The 13640-nt window shown below is 40.2% G+C and overlaps 3 protein-coding genes across 5 annotated transcripts; 2 read left to right on the top strand and 1 right to left on the bottom strand.

The window, feature by feature from the left end:
- Positions 1 to 2448: 2448 nt before the first annotated feature.
- On the top strand, positions 2449 to 7657 carry LOC142965631 (sodium channel regulatory subunit beta-1). The gene is made up of 5 exons (XM_076106669.1): positions 2449 to 2491; positions 3541 to 3707; positions 4281 to 4515; positions 6870 to 7029; positions 7612 to 7657. The coding sequence occupies exons 1-5, from the start codon at positions 2449 to 2451 to the stop codon at positions 7655 to 7657; spliced, it is 651 nt and encodes a 216-aa protein (XP_075962784.1).
- Positions 7658 to 10328: 2671 nt separating this feature from the next.
- LOC142965632 (potassium voltage-gated channel subfamily E member 1-like) lies at positions 10329 to 10778 on the top strand. Its single transcript, XM_076106670.1, has one exon. It carries the CDS (start codon positions 10356 to 10358, stop codon positions 10776 to 10778), a length of 423 nt encoding a protein of 140 aa, XP_075962785.1. The 5' UTR covers positions 10329 to 10355.
- On the bottom strand, positions 10645 to 13630 carry dnajc28 (DnaJ (Hsp40) homolog, subfamily C, member 28). 3 transcript variants are annotated; one of them, XR_012957717.1, is made up of 3 exons: positions 12633 to 13630; positions 10880 to 12439; positions 10645 to 10774 (listed from the first exon to the last, which is right to left on the bottom strand). XR_012957717.1 is itself a non-coding variant. In XM_076106667.1 (2 exons), exons 1-2 carry the CDS (start codon positions 12677 to 12679, stop codon positions 11257 to 11259), a joined length of 1230 nt encoding a protein of 409 aa, XP_075962782.1. In that variant the 5' UTR covers positions 12680 to 13630; the 3' UTR covers positions 10835 to 11256. The 3 variants fall into 3 exon arrangements, 2 of the variants coding, with proteins under 2 accessions (XP_075962782.1, XP_075962783.1); XM_076106667.1 differs by lacking the exon at positions 10645 to 10774 and having other exon boundaries at positions 10835 to 12439; XM_076106668.1 differs by lacking the exon at positions 10645 to 10774 and having other exon boundaries at positions 10835 to 12439; positions 13562 to 13619.
- Positions 13631 to 13640: the final 10 nt, after the last annotated feature.

Genomic DNA, 13640 nt, shown 5'->3' with positions numbered 1-13640 from the left:
CCAACGTCCGTGTTACACATGCAGCCAAGAGGGCGAGAAACTGCTGCAGGATACAGGGAGTTGTGTTGCTGAGCACCTCAGGCTGCTGAATCGGGGGGACTGGAAACTCGATCTGTGCTAAAAATAAAGAAACATCGCCAGCATAGCCAGAAAGGAGGTGTGTCACTCTCTGTGTGTATACGTGTGTGGGGTCACAAAGGTGCAGCCCACCCCCCTATATACACAGCACACCTTATCATATGTCAACATTTCCTTAAAGCTTCCCTTCGTGTATGTGTGCCAATCCAAGGTCTTTCTCTCAACCTCTCTTGGTCACACGTGTTCATTTCAAGGATTGATCCGGCTGATTTTTTTATTGTCATTATCATTCGCAGGCTACCACAAGGTTAAAAGAGGCAAGGACCCTTATCAAGTGCTTCACTGTGTCATCTGGTTACAGCACATGACCTCCAGCGCAGCCAAGACAAGCACATAAACACAGCCTGGCTGGCAGGAACACAGTTTATACCCATGTACGCTGTACATCTTTTTTTATGTTTGTACGACCTCAGAGGGGGCCATGTTTAATTTGATCTGACATGTGACAAGGTATCCCCCCCCCCCCCCCCTTAACAACTCATTACATTCATCACGTCAACCTGCTGACTGTACTGTCCACGTGAATCTCTTTGTCACTGTAGTCAGCAGTCAAGTTGAGGCCTTCGGTCAATGTCAATGTTTTATCAGCCTTGACTTCAGGGGCCTTGTTTTTCTGACCGGCAAACTGGCATTGACTGGCTGTCAGACCCTTCGATGGCAGATATCAAAACTGATAAGAAGAGAGGCTGTGTAGTTACAAGATTAGACCTTTTATGGTTTTAGTAATCGAACCAGACGGAAATGTAATGAGTGAATGATTTATTGATATAAATTAATTAATAAAGTTTGAAGCAGCCCCCGCAGAGGAAAATCAGTTTTTATTTACTGATACCAAATTCATGGTTTGGTGATTCACCAAACAAGATTGATAAAGAAGGAATAACAAAGAGTCCTAATTGTCAGTTCAGCACATTCAAATATACAGTAACTATGACTATGATTGTATTGGCTACAGAGCAAGAAGTAAACAAAGAAACAAATGAAGCTTGTGTTTGTATAATTGTGGTGATGAGAACATTTTCAAATCTTTAAGTCTAATAGGAAATGAGCACAATCGTTTCCATAACACAAAACAAGTTACCACAGGACACATTTAATGTGTTTAGCACATACTTGATGTTCAGTACACAATCCCTAGCATTTGCTGTCTTTTAAACTAAAGAAGCTTTAGATTTAAGCAAAAAACTAATTGAGAAGAGTGATATTGAACTCTTAAAGAGATCCCCTTTGAATTTAAGATTTTGCATCTTTTCCGGTGAGATCTGTGGGTCAGAAAGCAAGGCTGGAAAGAGTCTGTCAATTTTCAAACAACCCAATCACACTTTGACAAGACAAGATAAACAGAAAACATCGCACTTATCAGATTGTTACTGGACAGCAAACAACTCAACATCCGTCACGTCCGTGACTGCATCTGGACATGCACGTCTAATCTAATAACTTAACATTGGAAACACTGGAGCAAACGCTTCTCTGCTTGTGTGTCCTTGAGCGAAGAACTGAATCTCTGCTGCAGGGTTCTCTAGCTGACCATGACCTCTGACCTGTGGGCAGGGACAGGAGATCAAAGCATTTACAAACAAAGAAAAAGCTTAGGTATAGCTATCCCTTTACGCCCTGCATGTGTTCGTCTGAAAGGATTTGTTTAACAAAACCTGTCGGGGACGATTTTGCATGCAAGACCTGCTACTTCTGTTTTTTATTCAATAACAAATACAAAAGTATGAATACATTTTGGTAAAGATAATATTAAGGCACGCAAAGTTAAAGCACCACTAAAAAAAGAAAAACATAGACATTTTTTGGGGATGCTGGAAAGTTTCCCTGAGAGAACTTACCTAAATCAACATGTTTGTAGTCCGGCTTCAGACGGTCAAGCTGTAGTCACGGATCAAGTGTCAACATCTCAGGTTTCCTGAAGGATTTCAACACTCACAACTTCCAACTCTGCTGGATTCACACGCTCTAATTATAGCTGGCTTAAAGTCAGAAGGGACTGCAGGGGAGACTTAAAACTACTGCAAAGAAACACGGACACTCAAGGGTTTTTTTTCAGCAAACATTTTCTATGTTCCGAGGCTTTCAGTCGTTTTTGGCCCTTGTGAAATGCAAGATTGCTGAACTAATGGACTGACACTGGAATAAAGGGTGAACTGTCATGAAGACCACAGAATTAATCAGGGATCAGGAGGCATTATGTCAGTAATGTGATCGCAAACTCCACAGATCTTTCTCCAGGTCTTCACAGGTTTATGTCGAGGAAAGTTCAACATTTTATCCAACAACTGGCCACAAGTCGCTCCAGCAGAAATGATTTGCCTCTTTACTCTTTTAGTTGTCTTCAATCTTTTAGGTAAGTCCAAAATCATTAATATCCTTACCTTTAGTTATGAGAAGCTATTGATGTTGGTGGTTGAAGTTGTGTGTTTTACAGTAAGTTTCTTTCTTTTCAGGGTTCTCAGAGCTTTCTCTCATAAAATAAAATACATTTTTTTAAAAGGGGTTATATTTTAATCACTGTAACAGGCTATTAATAGACTATAAAGTGCATTTATATTAAAACAGTTTAAGGTCTCGAACACTCAATCTCAAGCAATGCAGTCACTGTAAATTAAATGTGAAAACTCTCTCATATGAAAACTTAAATGAATAAGTAAGTAAGTGAATCTGTCTTTATTTTTATTTTTTAATAAATCATATACATTCCTAATTGATGATATTTCCACTGAACCTGCCTTTTGTGAAGCACTAAAGAAGTGAGACTGAGACTAATTCACACGTTCCTCAATACACATTTGTTTTGGTGTTCAATGAAACTCTCAGGCAATAATCTTGAACATAGGAGACAGACTTCATCAGATAAAATGGGAAGCTGTTATACTCTGAGACATGGAATCTTTATTTGTTTTTGGGCTGATAAATAATCTAAAAATATAGTATTCATTCATATCAAATTAAATATAAATGAAATAAAAAATGTGGACTACTTTTTCATGTTGATCACTGTAACTAGACTGTAATATTTATTTTCCTGTTTGTTTTATTTATATCTTCTATCTTATTTAGCCGTATTTAAATCATAATAATGTCTTTTTATATTGCCGTGTTTCTTCCAAATTGTTCCCTTTGCTTTGTCGTAGAAAGGTGCTACACAAATAAATAGAAAATATATTTTCACCACATTATGTTAAAAATATAGATATACAATTTTGTTAAGTTATTCCTTAAACATATTCTCCTGGAGATAAAGTTTATGATGATTGAAAGGTTGTCACTATAATAATACACTTGCATGTTCGTCGTCTCTTACTTCTCCCCTCTTTGTCTCCTTTACCTCTGCTTCTTGTTTTTACATAACTTTCTACTTCTGTGTCTTCATCTCTTCTTCCTCTCCCTCTTTAGTGTCTCAGTGCCATGGCGGCTGTGCGGAGGTGGACTCCCTGACTGAAGCCGTGGCAGGAGAAGGTTTCCTGCTGGGCTGCATCTCCTGTAAGATAAGAGAGGAGGTGTCTGCCCGGAGCACCGTGGACTGGCACTTCAAACCGCTGGGAGAGGAGGAGTTCAGGCATGTGAGTCCACCAAAGTCTTTGAGAGAGCTTTTACATCTGGTTTGGGGTTTGAGAATGAAAAGGGCTCTCTTTTACCATCAAGGTGTCTGGAGTGACTCTGAAACTGTGCAATGAAGTATTATCAAAGATGGAAGAACATTTTGTTAGGCCTCTTGTTTTAACTACTTTTAAGTCTTTCATTACTTCTCTACGTTTGTAATATGTCAGCTCTCTGTGAACTTTGGAAACTGTTAACTGGTCATTAAATACAAGAAATACAGATGTAAGCCGTTTGTTAGTATTTTTATATTGCAATTATATATATATATATAAAATGTGCAAACATATATTCATTTTAAATGAGCTTTTGCATTGAACCAGATAAATACCATATTATTACTCACACATTAATACAATATTTGTCGTGGTTCTTCTGTTTTAGGACATGCTACATTGTCCACCATTTGATTTACTATATTACTACAGTAGGCATATGCAGTATAAAGGAAGTTGTAGTAGTGTAGAGGGTCCTCAAACCTTCCTTGAATTACAGGAATATTCATAAAATAATATCCATTCTTTTCCATGACTCAGATTTTCCACTATGACCACCCCAGTGCCGAAATCCTCCATGAAGATTTCAGCGACCGTCTGGAGTGGCATGGGACAAAAACCAGAGACATTCAGATAGGAGCCATTTACATTCATAACGTCATCTTCAATGACACGGGGACGTACCGCTGCACAATCAAACGCACCCTCTTCCTGCCGCAGTATGATCAGCTGGTCGCTGTGGTGAAGGAGGTGGAGCTCAACGTGGTGGCTGTAGGTAAGGTGGGGTGTACCTGTGAAAAGGCTGTTGAGTCATCAATGCACAAGCAGCATTATTCTGTTGTAGCTGGTTGTGGTGAAGATAATTTTACCTTATATACAGTTTAATCTAGTGGTTCCCAACCTAGGGGTCGGCACCCTCATGACGAGATGAATCTCGTGGGGTTGTGAGATGATTGTTATGAAACAAGAGAGTTCTCCCACACTGATTTGTATTTTTCTCTAATCTGACTCAAGTAAAGAAGTAAAAAATACACTAGTTGCAGAAAGAATCATTAAACGGAGAGATTCAAGTAAAGAATAAGCACCTCAAAACTGTATTTAAGTGCAGTACTTTAGTGAATATACTAAACAATCCACCACTATCTGTAAGTTTTCTTCTCCATGTATTATCTCTCTAAAAACTGCATTGACCTTTTTCCTGGTGAGACAATTTTGTCATTCCATCATTTAATACCTAAATATAAGACCTTGGGTCCCTGTCCTCTCAGTTGCAAATGTTACACCAATTAATCAGTGTGTGGGTCCAGAGGACTTTCTGCGTAAGATTAGATGATAACCCGGTGAAAAAGGTCCACGGTCAATTTCATTCCACTGCTTCTATCAAACAGCCAATCTCTCAGGAGAAGGGCATTTCTAAAAGGAAAGACAGAGTGGAGAGTGTTTTGTCAAGGACAATTTTTCAGTACTTTATCAGAGTCAGGCCTTTACTATTTGTGTGTGGGCATGTGAATCCTTCCCAAAGACTTTACAAAAAGGACGAAGAGTCAACAGCCCCACTAGAAGCTCTGTGAGGCCGTAACTCATTGTAAAGAAAGACAAATTGTTGATGTTGAAAATTAAAATGTTGACCTGATGGTGGAATAAAAAGTCAGGGGTCCTCCAAAGTACAGAAACAATGTGCGAAATACCCCCGAGACCCCTTGATTGACACTTCAGACCCCCTGAAATCCTCAATAGCAAAATTTATTGTGTGTTAAGTCTGTGTTTGAACGGGTATTTAGCACACTGTTCACAGAGATCATGAACGAGCAGCACCAAATTGTATTGTATTAACTCTGTAGGATTCCTCCTCTGGGGAACATGAAAACCAAACAAAATTGGGCCAATCCGTCGTGTAGATGTTGAACTATTTCTGTGGCTAAATTAACATTTTTGTCCAAACGGCACTCGAGGTCACCAAAGTCACCAAAGTAATTTAATCATTTAGAATGGATCTGGGTTTTCAATTTGTCACTTTCTTGGTTCGTTTTCTGAAGGCACAAAGGGGAGCCTGGATGGAGTTGATGAGGGACAAACAAGAAGCAGTTACTACATTTGCCACGCAAGCAAACTTGATCAAAAACACAATTCAGCAACAACAGAGGCAGCCAAACTCTTTGTGCATGTTATGATCTTTTCCAACATGACATATTGTTTTACAAGCTGGTCACAAGCAAGCAAGACAACCCTGAAACCTATTGAGTCCCTTTACAAACAGACACTTAAAAACAGTTGAACGAAAGGCCAACAGCTATCTCCATTGCAATATAGTGCAAAAGTCCAATCTGTTTAATTTCGATAGTTTTAAACATTTTGCAGATGCTTGTTGTCTTTAAGGTTCTACATGCACCTCCCACACCGAATCACTTCATAATGCGGAAGGATAGTAGCGGCAGGGTAACAAGACACACCTGAGGGGACAAGTTTGGGCAAACAGTCTTCTCAGTCAGAGCCACCCACTACTAGAACAGTTCTCCTCTTGAGTTAAGAGAAAGCACTAATTACCCAATCTTTAAACAAAAACTGAAGAGATGGTTTAACGCAAAACAAACCTGCAATCACGAGTAATCATATTACCTCATCTCTGGCACTGCCATTATATACTCTCATTGATTTTACAAATCTGCTGCTTTTGTAGTGTATTTATGTATTTTATTGTATTGTATCATATTCTGTTGTATTGTGTGGTACAGTGTTGTACTATAGTGTTTGCTGTTGAATTGTACTGATAATATTAGGCCACTAAATTGTAATAACCTGCCCAGAGACTACAGATGGAAATTAGCTCTCTAGCTACCTCGGATGAAACTAAAATGTTGATTAATGTGCACTGTCCCTGGTGAATAAATAAATTAATAAAAATATTTTTTGCAGTCAGCATCTAGTGGCCATTTAAGAAACTGCAGCTCCAAACAATTAGCATCTTAATTTAGCCGTGCTGGTTGCCAGTTGATGTTTTCCTCCCCTGAAGCAATGCTGGCTGACCCCTTCAAGATCAGCCATGAATGCATTTCATGAATGAAGGAAGACACACTCTTAAACCTGGTGGACTTCCTCTGTAATTCTTCACTGTTTCTTCCTCTTTCCCAGCCAATCGGGAGCTGACAGTGGTGATCGCAGAGATTATGATGTACGTGCTGATCGTGGTTCTGCAGCTGTGGCTCGTTGTGGTTCTGGTCTACTGTTACAAGAAGATTTCGGAGGAGCACGAAGCTCGGGATGCCCGTAAAGCTCTCAAGGCTCAGGCAGAGTGAGTCATTTGTCTTTAATGTGAAGTATTACTAAGGTGATTCATTTCAGATCAATTGTTACGCCTTTAATCAATATACTGGGGTCAAGGGTCTTAATAGATGCCATACGTTTTAATACAGTATACTATGTACAGGGTTGGGCATTAACTGATTGCATATCAGATTACCAAAAATAAGAAACTATAATCAGCAAAATGTACAATCAGATTATAGTTTCATTGTCAAGTATTACTTCTTTAAAATATACGTTAATGCCATGTTTTCGTTAAAGGTGCAATATATGTTTGATTTTGAATTTATCCAAAAGTATTCAGATTAGTTTAAAAAAGTTGTAATCCAACAGATTATGTTACAAATTGCAAAAAAATTGACATGTAATTTGTATTTAGTTACATGACTACAAGACCCAACCCTGACTTTGTATAAATATTGTTAATTTTGAAATTGTCTTCACCACCATCAGCTTGATTTAGCAAACATGTATGTACATATTTTTTACAATGATGTTTAATGATAAACTTTCTCGCTGCCGTTTCTTACATCTAAATAATCCACCTTTTCTTCTTCTTTTTTATTTGTAGGCTGGTAGAATCAAAAGACATCTGTGACGGGGTGCAGCTAGAGTGACGTCACCGGTGAGTTACATTTATCTTTACTGGCCTGGACAACATCTGATTTAGGAAAATGTGATAATATGACGCATGTGAAAGCATGCTTTTTGCCTTTACTGTTTTGTTTTTTTACTTTTTACTTTGTATCCGACAGGTAAAATGATCATCTCTGCAGGAGTCAAGCTTCATTACAGTACCATGATATTGCTAACAAAGACACAATTACAGTATAAGACGTGGATTTTGAACGCCTTGGTCTCGCTCAGTCGTATATGCAACCTGTAGGATGAAGTGTAAATAGAAGCAGATGGCAATAAGCAGATCTCCTTTAGATGTCAGTGAAACAGGTATTAAAGTATTGAACGTTTGATATTTGTGGATTTGTAAAAGTTTTTAATTGAATGGCTTAAGCTGAGGTGGGTAAATATTCTGGGTTTAACGCAGCTTTTGTAGCAACTAAGTTCCTCGCTCGCACCTTATTTGACTACGCAACAGAAACGGCAAAAAAAAAACATCTTTTCAATGTTTTTATAATAATTCAAAAATTACAAGTAATAAATAGAGAGGAGGCCTCTATGTGTTGAATTATGACCGATGTCTTATTACCAAATGAGAGTTATTCAATGTCATTAATATGACCCTCCAGGTTTCTGATCTTTATATCTTTATATCTTAAGATTTTAATGTGAGAGAGTGGATACAGCAACTCTGACTTTGTGACATTGACGTCTCTACCTGTGAGCAGGATGTCTTTATTACCAGCATCAACAGGCAAAAACACTGTTCTAGTCAAACTAAACTTATCCGTGTTTGTAAATGTATCTGAATAAAAAAAAATTTTTTGTCCACTGCACTGCACTACTGCATTTACTATGCAGGTAAAGTCTTAAACGCAGAAACGAATGACCTTATTGTTGTTAACGTTGACGATGCTCCACTGTTGAAGGATTACATTTGTTTTTCCGGATGTTGCCTGCCATGTTTATTTGTGCAAATTCTGTGTAATGTGTTTTTAAAAATATACTTTGTCTGAAGATGTTTTGGGGGAAATACAACATTGATTTCTTGACTTTGCTGTGTCTAGTACAAACTAGGGCTGACCCCCCTAGTTGATCAGTAGATTAGTCGCCTGAGATTTCTTTAGTCATTTAAAAATACTTTTCCATGCTGAAGGACTTACAGTATTTCCAAGAAACTTATGAGCACATCTGACGGTAAACACAAGATTTGAAGTGATGCTTTTGTGTCTTTCTTTGTGGAGAGTTTTACTGACTGATAAGTCAAGAATCTAAAAATCAAAATCATACAAGTGAAGAACTTCTTTGGCCGTGGAGAGCCCTAGTACAAACATATACACTTGCATACATCTGTATCTTAAATACCACTTTTTTGTAGGTTTCAGGCCACAAACACACACACACACACACACACACACACACACACACACACACACACCAGCGAGCTAAAGGACATTTGGAGGTGATTGTATTGTAACTCAATCTAGTCTGAGCTGTGTTGCAGACAGTCCAAACTACCTCCGGTCTGAATGCAGCTTTGTTCTGCTTCTGCAGCCTGACATCGGCACCTCGTGCCCCCCCCCTGCAAAATGTGAACATGTTTTAACATCAGACAATACAACCAACCACATGCACTCTTCACAAACTGGGTGTTAACACTATTAAAACTATTAAAACTATCTACAAGTAAATCTTTACATTTGTTCGTCCCTGATTACTTGTGGGCAGTCTTATAAATAAATACATTAAAGCCAATTTGACATATTTGTCTCATGATTTTCATGACTCGTAGCAGATAAACACTTCAGGTCTTATGCAAAAACAATATAACTCCAAACATGGTCATCTACACTAAAGCTGCTACACTACTGCCTCACTACACTGAGCTGTTGTCCTTGCCCTGTGACCTCCTCATTTCATTAAAAGTGTTGACAAGTTGAACATGCTGCATATCTCTTCCACGTAAAAGCTCGAGCATGAAGGAGGGCACATTATGACCAAGACAAGGGGGGGGGGTATAGCTTCTTTTGGAGGTCTAGTTTGCAACCAGCTTCTTCTAGTCCTGCTGGAGATACATGACTTGAAGTGATCGATCATCTCAGCAGCAACTGATTCCAGATCCTTGAAAGGTAGGCTTTTCTTTCTCCTGAACGAAGCTTGAATAACACATAATTTGTGGGAGACAATGTCTATATCACATCACTTTCACTCTCCTAACACCACGAGTAACTCTGAAAAGGTGCTTATCCAGCATTCAAGCTCAGGTTTGTTGGGCAGGAGTCAAAGAATATATTTCTAATATCTTATTTTGACACATGACGACATATCAAAGTGTCACTTAAATACATAATTAGAAATTCAGGATAAATGGGTTGTATTTAAAATCACTGTGAGTTGTGGGTAATTTTCTCACTCATTCTATCAAAGTTGATTCGAACAGAAAACATTTTAGCAGCTTGTGAATTCAATAATCTCCAACTCAGAAACCACGATCTTCTTATTTGTCTGTTGCTTCTTGGGCTGTTGTGAGCCGGTTAGGGGGAATAATTTAGATATTAACTTAATAATAATAATAATACAATGGTGAAATATAGAATCATTTCTGCATAGATCAAGTAGGGGCGTTATCAATCTTTTTCGTATGGTCTCCTCTTCCTCCTCAGTTGCAGTTTTCTGAACGTCCAGCAGAGGTCAGGCATGTCCCACATCAACACCACCGAGCTGCAGTCGCTCCTGCTCTCCTTCCTGCAGCACTGCCTCAACAGCACCAGAATACTGTCTCCACAGTTGCCTCAGAACTACACTACCCAGCAGGCTGCGCACCACGTGGCTGGAGCCAGGGCCCACGGCGAGTCTCAGGGCATGATGTACATCCTTCTGGTGGTTGGCATGTTCAGCTTCTTCACATTCGGCATCATGTTCAGCTACATTCGCTCCAAGAAGCTGGAGAGCTCTCAGGATCCGTACCACCAGTACATCGCCCACGACTGGACCAAGGTGTCGACTCCGTCCTGGGCCGTGGCTCAGGCGCTGCACAGGGAAGCTGCCGGTAACGGAGCCAGCAGCAAGGAGGCCGTCGTCATCTGCAACCCTGCAACACTGGAGCAGCTGCCAGACTAGAATGAGACATTTAAACATCACACAGTCAAAGATGTAAAACTCTGGAACACAAGGACTTTGATTACCTTTACTTTTAATGTCACACAGCAACTACATCTTACAGTGTTAGGTTTGAATTTTCAGACCAGGAACTTCATAGAAACAACACAATCGTAAAATTGTCTCATGTTGTAATCTTTCCTTGTCAACACGTGGAGTTCCTCTCACTTTACAGTCCCGCAACCATGATTGCACCAAAACTGCTCTTCCCCGAACACCTGCTGACAATCCTGCTTATCTGGACAACAGCAGGAACACAGAGTAGAACTGGTAAAGTAGCACCTTTGTCTCCGACTTTGATTCAGAGTTTTCAGAAATAAGCAGGTGAACAAGTCTGTCTGAAGTATTGCTCCATGGACTGTAACGTTTGTTTGAAATTAAGAAAATAAAAATAAACCGCTGATCTCAAATCATTTTCTGTTCACTAAGATTTAGAGAGTTAGTGTTTCAATCTGAGCAAATTCTTCATCCAGGACATCAGGCCTTGTTTGGTATTTTTAGGCTTAGTTACTGCGTTGGCTCTTTTCTTCTCCTCCTTCTCCTTCTTCTTCTCCCTCTCCTCTTCTCTCTCTCTCTGCTGCTCCAGTCTGCGTTGGCGGGCTCCTTTCTCAGCGCGGTCAACCTCTCGTGACAGACTGAAGTGAACCATTTGCATGTTGAGCATCGGTACGATGAGGTTGTAATTGTCCACAGTCTTGTTGAGTTTCATCAACTCCTCCTCTACAGATGCACACAGCTGCTCCCACTGGCTGTGCTGTTTGGGGGTGATGGGGTCACCGAGCCTGGCCCTCCCCGTCAGTAACCTATTTCGGATGTGAGCAGCGGCCTCTCGGATGTCGCGCTGTGTGACGACCCAGGATGGCTGGTAACCATTGTCTATGAGGATGCGGTTGAGGTTGTGGGTCATAGGATCAGCGTATGGATTGTACTCAAACTTGTTGAGGGGCTTTCCAGCTCCACTCAGGTTCCTGAAGTCTCCTCGGGCCATGGACTCCTGGATCAGGTCCTCCACGAGCCGTTCCACAGCCTGGGTGATCTTGATCTTTCGGCTGCGCTGACGGATGTCCCGTTCCACCAGCGCCCCCTCTGCAGCGGCTGCCCTCTCGTGCTCCCTCTGCCGGTAGTTCAAAACCTGCTCGGATGCCCGGTCGACACGAATCTGCCGGTACTGACGCTCACGCTGGCTGGGCGTGCCCGAACCCACACCCTCGTAGTTGAGGTAGTGTCTGTGTGGAAGTGCTGTACCTCTTAACTTATCCTCATCGTCCACGTCCATTCCTCCATCAGGTTGCTTGGTCTTGCTCTGATGTGCCAGCACAGCACGGTAGGCCTCCTCAACCTGCGCAAACAGCGTTGCATCTGCAGTCGGAGCCCCCGAGTCCGGGTGATAGATTTTGGCGAGGCGCAAGTAGGCCTCTTTGACCTGCACAGGACTGCTCTCTCCCTTGCCCGGCAGTTGCAGAAGCCTGTAGCTCTGTAGCAGGCTGCGGCTGATCTGGTGCACGGAGCTGAGCGCTCTGAGCAACAGGGACCCTCGAGACAGGACGAGCAGAAAACGGCCATGGTAGAAGTCACTGCGGGTAACCAGGAGGTGGAAAGTGCAACTCATTTCTGGCACACTCCTGTGGATTTGAAAAGCAACTTATTTAAAAAAGACAACCAGTCATATAAATGATGTCCAAAGAAAGGAAACTCATTCAGGTAGGAGATATCTTACGGAAATAAAGTCAATATTTTGTCAGGAAGAAATGATGTATCCGAATATAACAGAAGTACAAATGGATGTTTTGCAATCTTAATTGGGTTTGGATTCACCTTTTATATTTTGGCTCTTTTTGGTGATACTTGTGTCTCAATGTCATCTGTCTGCAAACCAATTTGGGGGTGATAAAGAAATATTGATTAAAATATAGAGGGTACCTCAGTGTATTTCACTTTTCATGATAATGAATTTCCTTGTTAACACATTTATAATGCTGGTAGTTTATATTTTTCACTAACATTTACCACATTTTAAAATGACGTCTCACTTAACATGTTTTGTTGACTTTATATCCTCATTGCTCGGGGCCTCACAGACCTCTTAGCTTTGTGTGTAAATATATTTGCAATATGTATTTCTACAATATTTTATATTTTCTTTTGACCTTATTAAAACCCAATTTGTATAACATTACTGAAGTGGGAACCCATATTTTTGTCATAAAATGGGATTATATGCATTTGATGAAGGTGACAGTACATGTCATTTACTATAAGTAATAAAATAAGGATATTTCTCATGTGTTATGTAAATTGGGCTTTGCATGGACAAATACAATGTATATATCATGTATTTACCAAGAGTCATTTAAAGAAAAATAAATGCATAAAGAGAAGTGTCAACAGTAATCACATTCATGTAGCTTATGAAATATTAATATAATACAAAAATCACAGTACATGCACATTTTGAGATACATTTTCCCTTTAAGGCTCGAGATTACACGTTGGTCACACAAATCCACATCAATACCTGCTGACGTTACATGAGCAAAACAACTGAGTTTAACGTTGATGGGTGAGTCGCTGCTAGCTGGTTAACGGACCGACTAGAGGTGAACTAAACTAACGTTAATCCAGAACAACACATTAAACACCAATGAACACTGACAACTGAAGAAAACAAGCCTGTTTACGGGACGAAGGCAAGTTAACGTTACATGACCGACAACTTTAAACCCTGAAGACAACCAGGAGGTCACCTGTGTGTGTGGCTTGTTGTTACATACGGGGACCTTCGTCTTCTTCTTCTTCTTCTTCTTCGTGTATCATTTCTATGCA

The sequence above is a fragment of the Anarhichas minor genome, unplaced genomic scaffold, assembly GCF_050575085.1.
Source record: "Anarhichas minor isolate MPS153535 unplaced genomic scaffold, ASM5057508v1 ptg000035l, whole genome shotgun sequence".
NCBI classification, from domain to species: domain Eukaryota; kingdom Metazoa; phylum Chordata; class Actinopteri; order Perciformes; family Anarhichadidae; genus Anarhichas; species Anarhichas minor.
The sequence above is the reverse complement of the archived record's forward strand: the minus strand, read 5'-3'. Positions and strand labels throughout refer to the sequence as shown.